This window comes from Lithobates pipiens, unplaced genomic scaffold (genome assembly GCF_037356315.1).
Source record: "Lithobates pipiens isolate NorthernLeopardFrog02 unplaced genomic scaffold, aLitPip1_a1.2 Scaffold_13, whole genome shotgun sequence".
Lineage (NCBI taxonomy): Eukaryota > Metazoa > Chordata > Amphibia > Anura > Ranidae > Lithobates > Lithobates pipiens.
Window position 1 is genome coordinate 20,015,629 of NW_027507718.1, and position 20,918 is coordinate 20,036,546.

Here is a 20,918-nt window from a genome sequence, read left to right on the forward strand (position 1 = left end):
GTGCCCTTATATATTTCAGTAATGCTGCACATGTTATAAGCTTCAATCTGAAAAAAAAAAAAAAAAAAAATCTCTATTTGTAATTATAGAACAGAAATATGTAGACTACATCCAAGAAAATAAGTAATGCTCTCAACTGGATAAAGAGTACACATACTAGGGCAGAAGTAGCCTGGGACAAAAGGGAGTCATTACAGTACCAACAAAATTGTTGAGGTTATGAATAGCAAACAAAAATGTGAAATGTCATTTGAACATAAAAAAAAAAAGAAAAAAAAAGAAAAAAATAAAAAAAAGCCAAACGCACTATACGGTATCTCACAAAAGTGAGTAAACCTCTCACATTTTTTTAAATGTTTTATTATATCTTTTCATGTGACACCACTGAAGGAATTATACTTTCCTACAATGTAAAGTACAGTAGTGAGTGTACAGCTTGTATAACAGTGTAAATTTGATGTCCACTCAAAATAACTCAACACACAGACTAAACCACTGGCAACAAATGTGAATACACCCCTAAGTGAAAACGTCCAAACTGGGCCCAAAGTGTCAATATTTTGTGTGGCCATCATTATTTTCCAGCACTGTCTTAACCCTCTTGGGGATGGAGTTCACCAGAGCTTCACAGGTTGCCACTGGAGTCCTCTTCCACTCCTCCATGATGACATCACAGAGCCGGTGGATGTTAGAGACCTTGCTCTCCTCCACCTTCCATTTCAGGATGCCCCACAGATGCTCAATAGGGTTTAGGTCTGGAGACATGCTTGGCCGGTCCATCTTTACCCTCAGCTTCTTTAGCAAGGCAGTGATTGTCTTGGAGGTGCATTTTGGATAGTTGACATGTTGGAATACTGCCTTATGCCCCAGTCTCTGAAGGGAGGGGGGATCATGCTCTGCTGCAGTATGCCACAGTATATGTTGGCATCCATGGTTCCCCCAATGAACTGTAGCTCCCCAGTGCCCGCAGCACTCATGCAGCCCCAGACCATGACACTCCCATCACCATGCTTGACTGTAGGCAAGACAAACTTGTCTTTGTACTCCTCACCTGGTTGCCGCCACACACGACTGACACCATCGGAACCAAATAAGTTTATCTTGGCCTCATCAGACCACAGGACATGGTTCCAGTAATCCCTGTCCTTAGTCTGCTTCATTTCAGAAAACTGTTTGCAGGCTCTCTTGTGCATCATATTATTCTGGCACAATAGCCATGCAGACCAATTTAATGCAGTGTGCGGCATATGGTCTGAGCACTGACAGGTTGCCCCCCCACTCCTTGAACCTCTGTAGCAATGCTAGCAGCACTCATACATCCATTTCTCAAAGACAACCTCTGGATATGATGCTGAGCACATGCACTCAACTGCTTTGGTAAAAAATAGCGAGGCCTGTTCAGAGTGGAACCTGGCCTGTTAAACCGCTGTATGGTCTTGCCACCGTGTTGCAGCTCAGTTCAGGGTCTTGGAAATCTTCTTATAGCCTAGGTCATCTTTATGTAGAGCAACAATTGTTTTTTTTCAGATCCTCAGAGAGTTCTTTGCCATGAGGTGCCATGTTGAACTGCCAGTGACCAGTATGAGTAAGAGCGATAACACCAAATTTAACACACCTGCTCCCCATTCACACCTGAGACCTTGTAACACTAACCCGTCTCATGACACTGGGGAGGGAAAATGGCTAATTTGGACATTTTCAGTTAGGGGTGTACTCACTTTTGTTGCCAGTGGTTTAGACATTATGTTGAGTTATTTTGAGTGGACAGCAAATTTACACTGTTATACAAGCTGAAGACTCACTAATTTACATTGTAGCAAAGTGTAATTTCTTAAGTGTTGTCACTTGAAAAGATATAATAAGATATTTACAAAAATGTGAGGAGTGTACTCACTTTTGTGAGATACTGTATTTTAGGAAAATAAATGTAGGTAAACCACACAGTCCTTAGATGTGCGAGTAACCCGACTATCAATTATAATCAATTATGTGGAGTGGAGCAAAGAAAAACAGAGCAAAGCTGGAGAAGCAACAAGATTTGTTGCTTCTCATAAAAGTTTTTTCATTAATAATAATTAATATTATTTGTGGGTACTTAAAGCGCTTTGTCTGCTGTTCGGACAGATCGTGAGGCAGCGCTCTTCGGCACACTCAGTAGAATAATCATACTAGGTCCAATTTCTATCTAACTAACCTACAAGCATGTCTTTGAAGTACAGTAGGAAACCTAGTCAAGAACGGGAAAAACATGCAAACTCCATGAAGCTTGAGTCAGGAATGGACCTCAAATGAAGGACCTCAGTGCTGCAAGCCAAAAAGTACTAATCATTAGGCCACTGAGCTGCACCCTATGCAACCCCATCACGTTTTTTTTTTTTTTTTTAAATCAGGCTCTTTGCGGTGTTTGATTGTGCCCCGGGATGCTATATAAATCTTCTAAAGTAGTTGCAGATGTGGCCATTAGCATTACCTTGAATAGCCCTGGGCTCCATCACATGGATGTGTCCGTATATGGAGCCCGCTCTGCTCAGCGGGGGATCACTCCATCAATCCCCGCTGAGCAGGAAGATGACAGGTCCGTCTCTGTATGATGTGCAGGGATTGGGCCTGTCAGAGCGCCGCTCTCCCATATGAGGGAATCAGATGAGGACGGACCATAGAGTCTGTCGTCACCCGATCAGATGACGGATGGAAAACTGGAGTTAGTACTTACCGGTAACTCCTTTTCGGGTGGTCTTCCAGGACAGCCCTTGAGAGATGGAGCTCCTCCCATCGACACAGGAAACACATTGCCACAGTTCAAAAGGCAGTCCCTCAGGTCCCTGGTCAGTCATTCACCAAGAACCGAAGGATGGAACTGAAAAAACATATAAACCATAACAGGTAATAACATTAGTACATCACTACAATCAAATAAAGGGTGGGATCGTGCTGTCCTGGAAGACCACCGGAAAAGGAGTTACCGGTAAGTACTAACTCCAGTTTTCCCAAGTGTTCTTCCAGGACAGCCCTTGAGAGGATCCCCAAGTACTTACCAGATTAGGGGGGGGACCACGGCCTGGAGGACTTTCCTCCCAAAGGCCTGATCCTGACTAGACATTAAGTCCAGTCGGTAATGCCTTGTAAAGGTGGAAAAGCTTGACCATGTGGCTGCTTTACATACCTGCTCCGGGGTGGCACCAGCTCTTTCTGCCCAGGATGCAGACAACGCTCTTGTGGAGTGAGCTTTAACACCCTCAGGAGGATCTCTATTCAAGGCCTTATACCCCTCTGCTATAGCTAGCCTAATCCATCTAGCTATGGTTACTTTTGAAGCTTTCTGTCCCCTACGCTGTCCGGAAAAAAGGACAAAAAGGGAGTCTGAGATTCTGAATGGATTTGTTATTTTAAGATATTCTAGAATACACCTCCTCACATCCAATAAATGAAAGCGTTCCTCTTTCTCATTTGCTGCATTTTGACAAAATGAAGGGAGGACAATATCTTGGGACCTATGGAAGCTAGATGCTACCTTTGGTAAGAACCCAGGGTCTGTCTTTAGTATGACTCTGTCTTCTAGGATCTGTAGGAATGGTTCCCTGATGGAAAGTGCTTGGATTTCACTGACCCTACGGGCTGAAGTGATTGCCACCAGGAGAACTGTCTTAAAGGTAATAAGCCTTAGGGAGGCCTCTGAGATAGGCTCAAAGGGTGACCCCAAGAAAGCTTTTAGCACAACTGCTAAATCCCAGGATGGGACTTTTGTGATTCTGACTGGCTTACGTCTAGCGACTGCCTTACAGAATCTAGCGACAAAAGGATTTTCCTGTAAGCGTTCATCTAGGTATACACTTAAGGCAGCTATCTGTACCTTAATAGTACTTAGGGTTAAACCCTTGTTTACACCTTTCTGTAAAAACTGTAGAATATTAGCCGTATTTATGTCACGGCTATTCAGCCAGCTATTAAATTTTTTCCAGACTTTTTTGTAAATAGCCCTCGTGACTGGTTTGCGACTCTGTAGTAAGGTCGCAATTACCTCATCTGACAGGCCCTTACTCCTTAAGATTTCCTCCTCAGTAACCACGCTGAAAGCTTCAGTGTGGCGACCTGCGGATGGTAAAGAGGTCCCTGCGACAGGAGGTCCTGTCTGTAGGGAAGTCTTAGAGGCGGACAATCTCTCAATTGTAGCAACGTTGTGAACCACGGTCTCCTGGGCCAAAAAGGTGCTACTAGAATCAAACAGGTTTTCTCCTTGAGGAATCTTGCTAGGACCCTCGGAATGAGATGAAGAGGGGGAAATGCATACGCCAGACTGAAAGCCCATGGAGTTTGCAAGGCATCTACCGCCAGGGGTTGATCTCCTGGGTTTAGCGAGAAAAAATTGGGAACCTTTGCATTCTTCTTGCTCGCAAAAAGGTCTACCTCTGGTTCTCCCCAGTGAGCGGTTATGAGATTGAATGCCTCTGGGTGTAAGGACCATTCTTGGTTCGAAATCTTCTGTCGACTCAAGAAGTCCGCCTTGTTGTTCAGCTCCCCTTTCAGGTGAACTGCAGAAATGGATTCCAGATTGGCTTCTGCCCACTGGAGAATGCGTCTGGCTACCAACATCAAACGAGGACTTCTGGTTCCTCCTTGTTTGTTTATGTATGCTACAGCCGTCGTATTGTCTGAACGGACTTGTAGATGGTGACCCTGTATTGCGGGGTGAAAAGCTAGAACAGCTCTCAGGATTGCTGTTAGTTCCTTCCAATTGGAAGAGAAACATTTCTCCTCCGGGGTCCACTTGTCCTGGACCCAGTTTGAGCCTAGGTGGGCTCCCCAGCCCCAACTGCTCGCATCCGTTGTTAGTGTTGAAGTGATAGGAAGGACCCAATGAACCCCTTTGTTTAGGTTCTCCCTGTCCTTCCACCACCAGAGGGAGCGTTTTACCCTTGAGGGGATCGATACCTCCTCCTCCAGATCTCTGCCTTTTAATTGTTCTAACAGAAAACCCTGAAGTTCTCTTTGATGGAACCTGGCCCATTGTACGGCTGGAATGGCTGCCGTCATAAGACCTAAGACCGACATTACTTCCCTCACCGTACACTTGGGGCTGCATTGAAGAAAAGATATTCTCTGCCACAGATTCAAAATCTTTTCTTCCGGCAGTATAATTTTCTGATCTACAGACTTGATCCAGTACCCCAGATACAGGATCTCCTGTGTTGGGGTTGTCTTGGATTTCTCCTGACTGACAATCCACCCTAATCGACTCAGGCTGAGTTGAGTCAATTCCAGGTCCTGAGAAAGACGACTCTCTGAGTGGGCTGTTAGGAGCAGATCGTCTAGGTAGGGGATAATTGAGACTGATTGAAGCCTCAGAGGAACTAAAGCCTCTCCGAGAATCTTGGTAAAGATTCTCGGAGAGGATGATAGACCGAAGGGAAGTGCTCTGCACTGAAAGTGGTAAACCTTTGTGTCTATCTGCACTGCCATCCGAAGGAATTTCTGGCATTCCTCCCTTATTGGAATGTGCAGATAAGCATCCCTTAGGTCCAGGGTTGCCATAAATGTCTCTTTCTGCAGGAGATTCTTTATGGAATAAATGGACTCCATCCGAAATCTCTTGTAACGGATGGAGCGATTCAGTGGACGGAGGTTCATAATTAGTCTGAATCTCCCTGACGGTTTTCTTACCACAAAAATGTGCGAGTAAAAACCGTCCCCTTGTTCCTGAATAGGGACTGGTGTCAATACTTCTTGATCTACCATTTCCCCTATTAGTAAAGGTAAGGCCCTGGCCTTTTCTGAGTGACTTGGAAGCTTTGTCACCAGAAACTTGGAAGGAGGGTTGCTGTGAAATTCCAGCGTATGACCCCTTTTTATTATATTTAAGACAAACTCATTCGAGGTTGTCTCTTCCCATTGTGGAAGAAATTTGCTTAATCTTCCTCCCACAGGAACCCTGACGTCACTGGGGTTTGGGATCCTGATTGGGGCGGCTAAACAGTATGCCCCCTTTTCCTTTCCCTTTATGTCCCGACCAATGTTTTTTGGGGGTTGAACTCTTCTCTGGTTTAGAGGGTTCCTTAAAGGGACGAAAAATTTTTCTTTGAAAATTTTTCTTTTTTGCGGGAAAGGTTTTCTTTTTGTCCGCCGTCCTTTCTAAGGCGGAGTCTAATTCAGGCCCGAAGACTAAGTCTCCTGTAAAAGGGACGCTGCACAGGCGGGTTTTAGACGCCGTGTCTCCCCCCCAGGTTTTCATCCATACTGACCTCCTTGCTGCCACTGAAAGTGCTGCAGATTTAGCCGTAAATTTTACGTAGTCCGTGGAGGCGTCAGAGATGAAACTGGTGGCCTTAAAAAGCATAGGGAAGGATTTCAAAAGCTCCCCCCTAGGAGTGCCTGCCTTTAAGTGTTCTTGTAGTTGCGATAACCAGAACTCCAGGTTTCTAGCTACACAGGAAGTGGCTAGAGCTGGTTTTAAGCCTGCCATAGAGGCATCCCAGGCCCTCTTTAAGACAATGTCTGTTCTCCTGTCCATGGGATCTTTCAGGTGGCCCATATCCTCAAAGGCCAGATCAGCCTGCTTTGAGATTTTGGACAGAGGGGCGTCTAGTTTAGGATTTTTATTCCAGACCGCCTCTGGGCTCTCATCAAAAGGGAACCTTCTCTTAAGGGATTTAGGAAAGAAAACCTTTTTGTCTGGTTCAGACCACTCCTTAAGGACAAGGTCAGAAAGCACCTTATGTATAGGAAAAACCCTTGCTTTCTTTTTCCCCAGAGCCTCATACATTTGATCATGTCTGGATAACTGAGTTTCTTCCTCCTCAATTTCCAGCGTATCATAGATAGCCCCCATTAGCTCATCTACTTCCTCGAGAGATAATCTATATTTTGAGGCTTTAGATGCTGCTTGATCCTCTTCCTGACCCGAGTCAGTGTCAGAGGATTCGGGGCTAATCAACGTGGGGCTAGGCTCCCTGACCATACGGGGCTCCCCTGAGCTGGGTGTTGTAAGGCATGGTGAGGATGAGATTATAGTTGTTTTACTCGTGGAGGCAGCTGCAGCTGATCCCACGTCAGTGATTAACTCCCGGAGGGACTTAAAGGTCGACGCCATTTCCTCTTTAAAGGAGCCCAAAAACTTTGCTAAAGGGGAATCTGCCTCAGATTTAAGCAAGCTTGCAATGCATTGCTTGCATAGGGCTTTGTTAGAGCCAGAGGACAACCTATTCCCACAATTAGGGCACTTTTTGCGGCCTGTCTTGTCTTCCCTTGGCATCTCTTTAGCCTGAAAATAAGAAGACAAAGGATTTCTTAGCGTCAGCACCATGTCCCTCTTAGAATCACCACTAACAAACAACCTCACTGTGAGTAAACCGCCACCGTGGGGCACTACAGGGCCCAGCCTACAAACACCACCACTCCACCAGAGTAATAGCATGCCCAGCAGCCTACCTGGGTTTGGCTGGTGCCTGTCTCCGCCGGAGTATCCTGGGGAATAGCCTCCATGGTCCCCCTCTGACGCTCCGAATCCCGCCGCTAATCCGGTATAGCTGGACGCTGGTCGGGCTTCACAGGCACAGGCGCTGGCTCTCCCTCTCCTCCTTGTACCCTTAGAGACCCGGAACCGGAAGTCTCGGCACGCAGTGATGACGCGGTTTCCGCCGGAAGTGATGCTCGGCGTCTCCGACCCCACTGCAACAAGGAGCAAAGATGGAAGGTTCCACTCACCGCTCCTGGGGGAAACCGCGCCATTCTGCCCCTGGCCACCTCGGCACTGGAAGGAGGAGGGTAACGGGTCTGCTCCGAATCAGCTGGACGGTACCCGAGCCACAAAGAAAGGTATGGACCCAATACTGCAGCCAAAAAACAGGACCCGGTCCCTTATGGCTAACAGGTTCTCAGGCAGCCCCTGAGAGGGGCCTCCAGGTTCCTGGCAACATGTTCCTCCGACGGAGGAAACACAAATGACTGACCAGGGACCTGAGGGACCGCCTTTTGAACTGTGGCAATGTGTTTCCTGTGTCGATGGGAGGAGCTCCATCTCTCAAGGGCTGTCCTGGAAGAACACTTGGGAAAAGTAGGTTTTTCCGCCGTCACGATTTTTCGGGTCGGAGCGGGGCGGATGACAGCGGACATGTCACCGCTGACATCCGACGCTCCATAGGATCCATTCAGGTCCGCCTAAAAAAACTAGCAGGCAGACCTGAACGGACAGTCTGTGTGAAAGAGGCCTAAGACACTTTGAAATGTACATTTTACTGAAGGGGAACACTTTTCAAAAATATTTACCCAAATCTTTTTGTTGTGGAGATGGATGTACACACTAGTATTTAAAATACTTGCCTTAGCTAGCATTTTTAAGTCTCTTTCCCTTAATGGCAATCCATGGAGCTCCACCTCTTTCAAAGAGCTCGACACATTCAAACATGCTGCAAGGGCTCGGCATAGCTGGAAAGTCATGTCCTTTGATCGAATAGGTGGAATACGTCTTCGAAAGTGAATTCCATATTTTTCAGAATCTGACAGTTCAAATATGAAATATTATACACTTAAAATTAGATGTTTGGTGTTGAAGAAACTTATACAGCATTCTAGTAAGCAAGAAAAAAAAATACTTGCCTTCATTCCTGCACTGACACACTACCGCTATATCAAATAACAAATTATTTCTTACATTTATGGAACCAACAGTGATGAAAGCCTAATTGCAATCGTCTCTCTTTAAAAGTCTCCGATTGGCTATCACAGTGATTAGTCACTGTACAGTCAAAAGTTGGGATCAAAAAGTCAGTGTGTGTATTTAGGTACGATTACATTCTTTTTAAACTTAGCATCAGTGTGTTTTAGGTAGGGTAAAAAAAAAAAAAAGCAAAAAATGCACACCATTGTTTCGGGGCCTTACTATGGCTACAAACTGTATACAGCGCTCCCAAACCACTCCAAAGATGCTGCTTGCAGGACTTTTTGTAACATCCCGCAAGCGCATTGCCCAGGTGAAAGCACTCGGCTTTCACACTGGGGTGGCATGGGAGGTGTTATTCAGGCGCTTTACAAAATTAGAATACCATCAAAAAGTTCATTTAGGTCAGTAATTCAATTAAAAAAAAAGTGAAACTCATATTTTATATAGATGCGTTTCACACAGAGAGATGTATTTCAAGCATTTCTTTCTTTTAATTTTGACGATTATGGCTTACAGCTAGTGAAAACCCAAAATTCAGTATCTCAGAATATTAGAATATTACAGAAGACCAATAAAAAAAAAAAATAATAATAATGATAATTTTTAATACAGAAATGTTGGCTTACTGAAAAGTATGTCCATGTACTGTATAGGATAGTAAAGTATGCACTCAATACTTGATCAGGGCTCCTTTTGCATGAAATAATGCAACAACGTGGTGTGCTAGGGAGGCGATCAGCCTGTGGAACTGCTGGGGTGTTATGGAAGCCCAGGTTGCTTCGATATCGGCCTTTAACTCATCTGCATTGTTGGGTCTGGTATCTCTCATATTCCTCTTGACAATACCCCACAGATTCTCTATGGGGTTTAGGTCAGGCGAGTTTTATGGCCAATCAAGCACAGTGATACCATGATCATTAAACCAGGTACTCATCACGGACTGTTGAAAATATAGCATTTCATTTGAAAGTCAAAGCCCCAGAGTCTGGAGGAAGAGTGGAAAGGCACAGGGTCTAAGTTGCATGAGGTCCTGTGTGAAGTTTCCAGTCAGCGATGATTTGGGGAGTCACGTCATCTACTGGTGTTGGTCCATTGTTTTATTAAGTCCAAAGTCAGCGCAGCCCTCTACCGGGAAATTCTAGAGCACTTCATGCTTCTCTCTGCTGACCAGCTTTATTGAGATGCTGATTTCATTTTCCAGCAGGACTTTCCGCCTGCCCCACACTGCCAAAAGTACCAATACCTGGTTTGATGATCATGGTATACCTGTGCTTGATTGGCCAGCAATCTCGCTTGACCTAAACCCCAAAAAGAATCTGTGGGGTATTGTCAAGAAGAAGATAAGAGACCCAACAATGAAGACATGCTTAAGGCTGCTATCAAAGCAACCTGGACCTTTCATAACACCTCAGCAGTGCCACGGGCTGATCGCCTCCATGCCATTCTGCACTGATGCAGTAATTCATGCAAAAGGAGCCCTGGCCAAGTATTGAGTGTATACTATACTGTACACGGACGTACTTTTCAGTAAGCCAACATTTCTGTATTAAAAATATATTTTTTTTATTGGTCTTATGTAATATTCAAATTTTCTGAGATACTGGATTGTGGATTTTCACTAGCTGTAAGCTATAATCATCAAAATTATAAGACAAAAATGCATGAAATAGATCACTCTGTGTGTAATACATCTATATAAAATTTATGAGTTTCACTTTTTGATTTGAATTACTGAAATAAATTAACTTTTTAATGATATTCAAATTTTATGAGATGCACCTGTTTAATAGACTAACAAGTGCTACCAACCTAATAACATATCATTTTTTTTCAACTTCCAAAATATCAAAAAAAAATGTTTGCTTTAGATTAGTGTGCGGAGGCCTGTGTCCCCACTGGGAAGATTCGCCCCCTATAAGAGGGGGATTTCTCCTAAATTTTTTAGATTTTTTTTCCCCACTTCCTCCTGTTGTGTCTCCAGGACAAGGAGTGAAATGAAGATCTCCCCAAAGGATCACAAACAGTATGTGTATATATATATATATATATATATATATATATATATATATATATATATATATATATATATATATATATATATATATATATATATATATATATATATATATATATATATATATATATATATATATATATATATATATATATATATATATATATATATATATTTTATGATTTTTTTTAAATATACAGTACTTTAATGAAAACATTATATTACAGAAAGGAAATGTGACTTTCTCCAACCTGATTCTCCAAGTCCTGGTTGATGGCAGCTTTTTATAGATACGCTCATCAAGCTTTTATTAATTTTCAATGTATTCAGAATGGGTGGCCAGTCAGCTAATCGGATCCGATCTGCATTGAAGCTAAGGGCACCTTGTCGTATATTCGCCTTTACAGCTTGTAAGGGGACAGAATCTTGTAATACACACAAATATTCATAATGGGACTTAAAGTCTATAGCCCCTTGGCGGCGTATCTGAACTGAATCAATCATCTTTTCCTGTGCACACTATCCTGCAAATTAAAAAAAATATTATTAAATATTAAAATGTAATAATTAAAATGATAAAAAAAAAAAAAAGGTATTATTTACAGCACTAACTCTAGTGGTACTTACAACAGTATTAAACGCAAAAACAAAAATGTAATATATTGCAACTTATCAATTTTTTTTTCCCTTATTTTTTATTTGTACCTTTTGTAATAAAGGTTTTACATAAATAAATAAAAATTGATCATTCTGAACACCCTATCAGTGTTAAATGGTTTTCCTCGACCCTCTAACTGCCACTTTGGCTGGACAACGTGGTTCATTAACCACTTTCCGTCCGCTCACAGTAGATTTACTGCGAGTGGGTGACACAGGCAGGCACTGCATCGTACTCATAAGTCGTGATTTAGTGTTGCGTGTGCATGTACCCCCTGCTGTTCCATGTTGTAATTGGACACAGCACAAGTTTGTCAGCAGGTTACAGCCAATTATTATGGCTGTATACCTGCTGATCGGCTATGGCCAATCACAGTTCTGTGGTTACAAATATCCTGAGCTCTGTACACAGACAGCAATCTGGTGGGTTTTTTTTTCTCCCAGAAATCAATTCGGAGTTCAGGGCGCAAAGACAGCCAGATCTGTGAGGAAAATGGAAGGGATCTGTTCCTGTATGTGCCACCCACTGTCCCCCCAGGTTAATTGTCTTCTACTGCCTCCAGGCCCCTCTCCTCACCCAGTAGCTCTGCCAGCTTCCCCTCTCCCCTCTTCCTTCCAGATGCTGCAGGGGATTGTCAGGATGAAGAGGGAGAAAGGGGCCAATAATTATATCATTTACTGGCCCCTTCCTTGCCTGAACGAGTGCAGATCACTGACTGTCCATTCAAAAGTGAAGCATAGTAAAGCTTTGTACAGAGCTATTCCTGTCTATTCATTCTGTACAGATGAGGCTGCAGAGATGGAAATTGAGGGTTGTGTCCTCAATCCCCTTTTTCCATCTTGAAGGTGAAACATCAGTGGTCTGTTTAGACCCCTGATATTTCCCCAAAGCCCCCCAACAAGGCTCCTAAAAAAAAATTAAAAAAAATACAAATAAGTAAAAGTCGAAAAAAAAAAAGGATAAAAAAAACAAAACAAATAAACTACTAACACACGTGGCGCAACTACCAGGGTCACAAATGCACTTACGGCCACACACTGGGCTCAGATGGAAAGGCCCCGGCCCGGGGGTCAGGAAGGTCCTTTATGGTTTCTTGCACTTGGGTAGCCCTGAAGGTTCTAGTTATGCCTATCTCTCATGCCTAGTGTAGTGTTGCTTGGCGTAGAGTCGGACTCGAGGAGGGAGGCCGGTGGTGACTTTATGGCAGCGTCTTTTTTGAACTACTTCAAAGGGAGTCGGGTGTCACGCAGGAGCATCACTGGAGGTCAGTGCATTCTTTTTAGAAATGCTTGTCCCGGGAGTCATGCGGGATCTTGGGAGCACTACAGGAGGTCAGTGCATGCATTCTATCAGTACTGGTAATTACCACTGGGCAATGGTAACTGTACTAACAGGGCATTGATATGAGACACGGAAATCACGCAGGCCTTTGAAAAGAGACAAAAAGCAGAGCGACAATGACAAGAGGTTCAGAGCACAGCACGTCGTTGATAGGAGACACTGAGCAGAGGGGGGCAGTGAAATAAGAAGCAGAGTATAGTGGGCCACTTATAGTAGATATGGAGCAGAGTGATGCAGTGACAGGAGATGCAGGCCTGAGGAGTGGGATTATATAATGGTATTGCTATTTGAGAATTGGGAATTTAGGATACAGACTACAGAGTGGAGCCATGCTATTGGGTATAAAAGGGTGGTGTGGTGCTATAAAAAAAGGAATGCAGAGAAGTAGTACTATCGGGAATAGGGCAGAAAGGGGAGCGGTGCTATTGGGAAGGTAGAATGCAGAAAGAGGAGCGGTACTATTGGGAAGGTGGAATGCAGAAAGAGGAGCGGTACTATTGGGAAGGTAGAATGCAGAAAGAGGAGCAGTACTATTGGGAAGGTAGAATGCAGAAAGAGGAGCGGTACTATTGGGAAGGTAGAATGCAGAAAGAGGAGCAGTACTATTGGGAAGGTGGAATGCAGAAAGAGGAGCAGTACTATTGGGAAGGTGGAATGCAGAAAGAGGAGCGGTACTATTGGGAAGGTAGAATGCAGAAAGAGGAGCAGTACTATTGGGAAGGTAGAATGCAGAAAGAGGAGCAGTACTATTGGGAAGGTAGAATGCAGAAAGAGGAGCGGTACTATTGGGAAGGTAGAATGCAGAAAGAGGAGCAGTACTATTGGGAAGGTAGAATGCAGAAAGAGGAGCGGTACTATTGGGAAGGTAGAATGCAGAAAGAGGAGCAGTACTATTGGGAAGGTGGAATGCAGAAAGAGGAGCAGTACTATTGGGAAGGTGGAATGCAGAAAGAGGAGCGGTACTATTGGGAAGGTAGAATGCAGAAAGAGGAGCGGTACTATTGGGAAGGTAGAATGCAGAAAGAGGATCGGTACTATTAGGAAGGTGGAATTCAGAAAGAGGAGTGGTACTATTGGGAAGGTAGAAAGTGGAGCGGTGCTATTGGGAAGGTGGAATGCAGAAAGAGGAGCGGTACTATTGGGAAGGTAGAAAGTGGAGCGGTGCTATTGGGAAGGTGGAATGCAGAAAGAGGAGCGGTACTATTGGGAAGGTGGAATGCAGAAAGAGGAGCTGTACTATGGGAAGGTGGAATGCAGAAAGAGGAGCGGTACTATTGGGAAGGTAGAAAGAGGAGCGGAGCTATTGGGAAGGTAGAATGCAGAAAGAGAAGCGGTACTATTGGGAAGGTAGAAAGAGGAGCGGAGCCATTGGGAAGGTGGAATGCAGAAAGAGGAGCGGTACTATTGGGAAGGTAGAAAGAGGAGCGGAGCTATTGGGAAGGTGGAATGCAGAAAGAGGAGGGGTACTATTGGGAAGGTAGAAAGGAGGAGCGGAGCTATTGGGAAGGTGGAATGCAGAAAGAGGAGGGGTACTATTGGGAAGGTAGAAAGAGGAGCGGAGCTATTGGGACGGTGGAATGCAGTAAGAGGAGGGGTACTATTGGGAAGGTAGAAAGAGGAGCGGAGCTATTGGGAAGGTGCAATGCAGTAAGAGGAGGGGTACTATTGGGAAGGTAGAAAGAGGAGCGGAGCTATTGGGAAGGTGGAATGCAGTAAGAGGAGGGGTACTATTGGGAAGGTAGAAAGAGGAGCGGAGCTATTGGGAAGGTGGAATGCAGTAAGAGGAGGGGTACTATTGGGAAGGTAGAAAGAGGAGCGGAGCTATTGGGAAGGTGGAATGCAGTAAGAGGAGGGGTACTATTGGGAAGGTAGAAAGAGGAGCGGAGCTATTGGGAAGGTGGAATGCAGTAAGAGGAGGGGTACTATTGGGAAGGTAGAAAGAGGAGCGGAGCTATTGGGAAGGTGGAATGCAGTAAGAGGAGGGGTACTATTGGGAAGGTAGAAAGAGGAGCGGAGCTATTGGGAAGGTGGAATGCAGTAAGAGGAGGGGTACTATTGGGAAGGTAGAAAGAGGAGCAGAGCTATTGGGAAGGTGGAATGCAGTAAGAGGAGGGGTACTATTGGGAAGGTAGAAAGAGGAGCGGAGCTATTGGGAAGGTGGAATGCAGTAAGAGGAGGGGTACTATTGGGAAGGTAGAAAGAGGAGCGGAGCTATTGGGAAGGTGGAATGCAGAAAGAAGAGTGGTGCTATTGGGAAGGTAGAATGCAGAAAGAGGAGTGCCACTATTGAGAAGGTAGAAAGAGGAGCTGTGAATTTTGGGAATGCAGAGGAGCAGTGCTATAGAGATGCAGAGGAGTGGTGCAAAGTTTGCAGAAGGTGGTCTCTAGAGTCCCCTTTTACATCAGAGTCCTCAGAGTTCACCCTTGAATTGTAAAAGGGCAACCGCGCAGAATCTGCACTGGGTTATATTAACCTGACCTTCATATCAATTAAGAAATATGTTTTTTGCCTTTTGTTATGCCTTAAACACATTGCTAATAGCACTCGCTACATGTTTGTAGGTTAAATATTGATACTAGCACAGTTTCACACAGAAAACAGCCATTTTATGTACTTTTTTTGAAGTGTCAGTAAAATGTGTCTGTCAGTAAGTTTCATGATCTTTGTCAGTAAAAAATTGGGGGCTGTGTGTTTTAATTTTTTGGCGTCTGTCAGTAAATTTTACTTGGGGGGAGGGGCGCAACAGTGGCCTAGTGTGGTCAGTTTGAAATAGGAAAGCAGGGAGACTGGCAGGCTCATCAGGTAAATCGCACAAAGGAAGCAATGCAAGTAAAAAGGAACACTTCTAATACAAGTACATGGTACAGCAGGCACATATCAGGAGTATGAAATGGGGTAAGGACATATGTACTCATGCATATTGGTGGCCTATGAACCCTAATGCAGGGAAGGATTGGAAATAACAGTAGTAACAAGGAAGAGCTCATGTAAACAAGCCCGAGGTACAGGGCTGGAAGAAGCCTGCGTGTGCTTTCTAGTGGAAGTACAGGATGCATAGTGTGGGTGAGCTGTATATACTTACAGTGCCGTATTAGTGGAGAACAAAGCTTAGGATACAAGGCTGGCTCTGTCACCATCTGCACACATCGGCTCCCAGCTCTACAACTCCTCCTGCTTCCTCCATAGCATTGCGTTCCCTTGGTTTCCAACCGCCTGCGGAAGCCCGCCCTCTCCTCTCTGAGCCCGCCTATCTCTGACCCGTCTTTCCCTTCCTCACACCGGTGACCCAGACCTTGCCCCGCCCCACTTCGGACCACTCCCCCCCCAGTAGCAGGCTGGCCGCTCATTCCAATAGCTGTGTGGTGGTTGTGTATCCTGTGAGAAAGAGCAGGCACGGTATCATTCGGAGAGCCACACTTCCTTCACAATCTGCACAAAGAAGCAGAGGCTTGCACTGCTGGGCTTCATTCACACAGGAATTAGTCGTGCACACAGAAATAATAAATCTGTTTATACACACGTACATCCATCTCAGTTCAATACGTCCGTATTGCATTCGTATGCACCTAGCAGAACCTGTACACACAGAGGCGTCTACACACAATGGCAGAAAAAAACGAAAAAACATGCAGGATTTTTACAGGCAGCGGCACAACTCGGATTTATTTTTTGTTTTATGGGATCCAAACGCAGTGGGTGTAAATGCACAGAGATTACTTTTGTTGCATGTACAAATCTGCAAAACACCTTTTTTAACGGCTGAATGGATCCATAAAATAAAAACGGAATTAACTACTTGCCTACTGGGCACTTTCACCCCCTTGGCACTTTCACCACACCCTTGGCCCGTTTTCAGCTTTTAGGGTCAGTTCACACCACATGCAGTCCAGTGCATTTATTTTCTGCATCAAAAAACGCACAGAAAGTAGGTTATATGGTTTTTAATGGCATAGTTCACAACAGCGCTTGCAGCTCCAGTGCATTCCAGTTCTAGAAAAAAAAAAGTGCTGCATTTTTTTTTTTTTGCACTGGAACGCAATAAAACGCACACGTCCTTATTTAAGGTTAATCCCTTCACGCTGACCGTACGCAAATTTGCGTTCATGGCTTGAAGGGATTATACTGGGATGGAGCGGGCGATTAGCTCTTTAGTGATAACAACCGATGGCTGTTATCCTAAAGAGCAGGAGGGGATGTCCCCCCCACCTTCCGCCGCTCTTCCCAGGAGACCTGAGCCACCAGCTGCCCGCCTCCGCCGGCTAGGCTGAGACCCGTACGAAGCCGGATTCGGCTCTGATCAGGTCTTCGATGTAAAATCTCAGAAGCAACGGCACTTCCGGTTTACTCAGCTGCCAATGGCGCCAATTTAAAGAAAATGAGTATTCAGAATCGCCGTATTTGGCAATCTGAATACTTTTACGTGCAAAGGAGGGATTTAGGGTCTTTCGGACCCAGGATTTCTTCATAAAGAGTACCTGTCACCTCCTATTGCTGTCACAAGGGATGTTTACATTCCTTGTGACAGCAATAAAAGTGATCAGATTTTTATTTTATTTTTTAAAGGGACAATGTAAAAAAAAAAAATAAATAAGAAAAACCTTTTTTTTTTTTTAAAGCACCACCTGTCCTCATGCAGCAAAGAAAAGGCATACTTAAGTCACGCCCGCAAATGTAAATGGTGTTCAAATCACACATGTGAGATCTCGTCACGATTCACGATCTATATATATATATATATATATATGTTTATGGGTTCTAAGTATATTTCTAGCAAAAAATATGGATTTTAACTTTTAAGCAACAAATGTCAGAAATAGACTTAGGCATGAAGCGGGTTAAAAAGGAACTGCAGTCTGCTCACATAATTTGTAATAAAAATATCTTTGCCATTCTGAAGCTTCTCTCCAACCACTTTGTATATTATTTTATATATACTGCGATTCTGTACTTGCCAAATATGCTGCAGAAATCTTCCTCCACTGAGTCTGGCTGCATCCATTTTAACTGTGGGCAGCTGAAGCTGCTGCCTGTTCACTTTCCTGGATTTATACAAACAAACCTCCAGCTCTGCAGCTCTCATTAGCCCTCTTATGACTCACACCCCCTCCCTCCCTGGTAAACTCTCACAAGAGAGAGAGAGAGCTGTGCATGATGTCATAGCTAGGCTAATGAACAGACAAGAAACAGGAAGTGGGCTGTGTAAGGTATTTACTGGCAGAATTATTTTTTTACTATTCCAAGTTAAAACAATAAGGGCAGAAGATTTAATAGATAGAAAGTTGAAAAAAATGACTGAAGTTCTGCTTTAAGAAAAAAGAGGGGGAAAAATTCACTGGGCTGCATCAAAAATCACGCATGCAGAAAGGCATCTGGAACACATCCAGACTGCGATTCTATGGTATGAACCAGCCCTCAGCACTGTCACACTTTGAATTGAATGGTCATACAATGCTGTACCCAAACTATATTTTTATCTTTTTTTTTTTTTTTTTTTAGACAAATAGAGCTTTCATTTAGTGCTATTTAATCACCACTGTTTTTTTTAATTTTTTTTGCTAAACAAACAAAAAAAAGATAGAAAAAATGTTTTTTTTTTTTAGTTTCTATTATAAAATGTTGTAAATAAGTAATTTTTCTCCTTCACTGATGTGTGCCGATGAGGCTGCACTCATAGGCACTAATAGGCTTCACTGATGAAGCAGCACTAATATGCAGCACTGATAGGTGGCACTTATGAACACTGATAGGCAGCACTGATGGACAATGATAGGCACTGATGGGCACTGAGAGGCATTACTGATGGGCACGGAAAGGCAGCACTAATTGGCAGCACTTTTGGGCATCACTGGTGGGCACTTGCAGGCATCACTGATGGGGCTGCACTGATAATCATTGCACTGATTATCTGTGTGCATGTTCCCACTGTGGAAAACCCCTCAGCGGCTCTCCTCTCCTCACGCGCTGTCAGTGAGTTTTGAATCCTTCTTCAGGGATGCTCATAGAACAGGTACAAGGATATTTAGACTGTATTGAGTGCCTCTATACAACAAGCAGGAAAGAGTAAAACCACATGAAAGTGTCATGCCGCCTCCAAGGAAGCCCAGAAAGATAGAGAGGACCACCACAACTTGGCTAGTAAAGCCACTGGGGTCACTGAGGCCAGGCTGAGGGGAACCTGAAAATTGATAAATTGGATGCCCGGAATAGATGTAACTAAAGTTGATGTGTGCTGGCGTTGTCCAACAGCGAATGCTGTGATTAACTTAAAGTGGTTATAAACCCTGTTACACCACTTGTACCTACAGGTAAGCCTATAATAAGGCTCAGTACCTGTAGGTACTGTAAATATCTCCTAAACCTGCATGGTTTAGGAGATATTTATCACATACTGATGTAGCAATGTGGACTACAATTATAAAGTACAGTGATCCTCCAGTATTTCTATGCATCGTATGTCCCACCTCTACAAATCTGCTTTCTCACGGTTTCATTGAGACACTTTGGACAGACATTTTTACCTTGGGAATACTTTACTGACTCTATGTTGAACACTGTGCATAGACACCTTTAGCTTCTACCATTTCAAGAAACCTTATTGCTTGCTATTACACCTTATTGGATACAATTAATGAGCTCCTACTGCTGGTGAAGACCATCAGATCTGCAACGGGATATTGCTGTCATAACTGATACAAGGGTCCTTATACCATTGCCATTAAGCCTGACCTCTCATTAGGGTTAAAGGTTTATAGACTGGCCGAGGTTTACCCTTTAGAAATTTGTCAGTATAACCATTTACCTTTGTTTATCCTATTAGGTGCAAGAAGAACTCCACTGTACATGTGTATATAATATACTGTTTTACCTGCAAATATCTTGGATTGTGTTATTTGGAGGAATTCCTTTGCTGAGTTGGCGCTGCTGCCTAAAACTCAGCAGATCTATTACCTCGTCTTTGTGACACTATCTTCTTTGAACTGTTCTAGTAAACATTATCAGAACATAAACGCACAGAGTTGTCTAACTTATTGCTTTAAGGTGGTGCAAAGATGTCTAAACCCAGAGTGGGTTGGAATGTACATCATGTCATGGTGGTGCAGATGAGCAGTTAAATCCAAGCAGTCCCTTAGGGGGCCATGCTACACTATTATTATTATTATTATACAGGATTTATATAGCGCCAACAGTTTGCGCAGTACTTAACAAAATGAAGGCAGACATTACAGTTACATTACAATTTGGTACAAGAGGAATCAGAGGGCCATGCTCATTAGAGCTTACAATCTTAAAGGGAGGATCAATTGATACAAAAGGTAATAGCTGTGGGGGATGAGCTGATGGAGAAAGTAAAACAGTCTATTAGTTAGAAGCAGGATAGGCTTCTTTCTAGCAAAAAATATGGATTTTAACTTGTAAGCAACAAATGTCAGAAATAGTTACATAGTTAGGTTGAAAAAAGACCATCCAATTCAACCATAAAAAAATTAATAAATAAAAAAAAAATACCGTACAATCCAATAGACCCAATTCTATACCCACAGTTGATCCAGAGGAAGGCAAAAATCCCCAGCCGATCATGCTCCAATTTGCTACAGCAGGGGAAAATTTCCTTCCTAAACTTAGGCGTGATCGTGCAGTTTCTAAAAGGCCTGTGCCGTGACCGGTGGCTCCAGCAAGCATGCGCAGGAGTAACGTCATTGCGGCTCCTGCCAATCGCAGCCCTGGAGCCTACGAACTCAAAAATAACTCAGAGAGACATGTTGCTTGTCACAGCAGCTTCGTTCTAAGGTAAGTATTTCAGAATGAGCTACTATGCGATGCATACTATGCCTGCTGGACCATGAGTCAGTGGTAATATGCACCTTACCGCTAACCGCCCTGTCCAGCGAGGCCAAGACATTACCTTCCACATGCCGGTAGAGAGCCGGAATTGAGAAAAAGAGGCGTTTGGGAACCTGCCACTGAGTAACCGCACATTCCACAAACTCATGGAAGGGGGCAGAGTCTACCAACTGAAAAGGCAGCAGTTGAAGTGCTAGCAATTTAGCCAAGCTAGCATTAAACCGCTGGGCATGTGGATGGCTGGGAGTGAACTTCTTTCAGTGGTGCAGCAGCTGGGGTAGGGAAATTTGCCTGGTACAATCTGACGTTGGTGTACAGGTAGCAGATTGCCCGCAAGTACTTGGCTGTGACACACTTAATTCTACACCTTCATTCCTCTCAGTGGAGGTTTCAGAGAGGACTGAAGGTA

At 43.9% G+C, this 20,918-nt stretch overlaps 1 protein-coding gene across 2 annotated transcripts in view; it reads right to left on the minus strand.

The window, feature by feature from the left end:
• The window catches only part of CEP78 (centrosomal protein 78), a 92,495-nt gene extending 76,589 nt beyond the window's left edge, over window positions 1-15,906 (minus strand). For both annotated transcript variants that reach the window (XM_077474890.1, XM_077474889.1), the window contains exons 1-3: window positions 15,750-15,906; window positions 10,919-11,191; window positions 8,314-8,489 (exon numbers count right to left, since the gene is read on the minus strand). In XM_077474890.1, the coding sequence (XP_077331016.1) occupies window positions 8,314-8,489; window positions 10,919-11,171 (429 nt within the window). In that variant the 5' untranslated portion in view covers window positions 11,172-11,191; window positions 15,750-15,906. The remainder of the gene's footprint in view (window positions 1-8,313; window positions 8,490-10,918; window positions 11,192-15,749) is intronic.
• Between the last annotated feature and the right edge of the window lie 5,012 nt (window positions 15,907-20,918).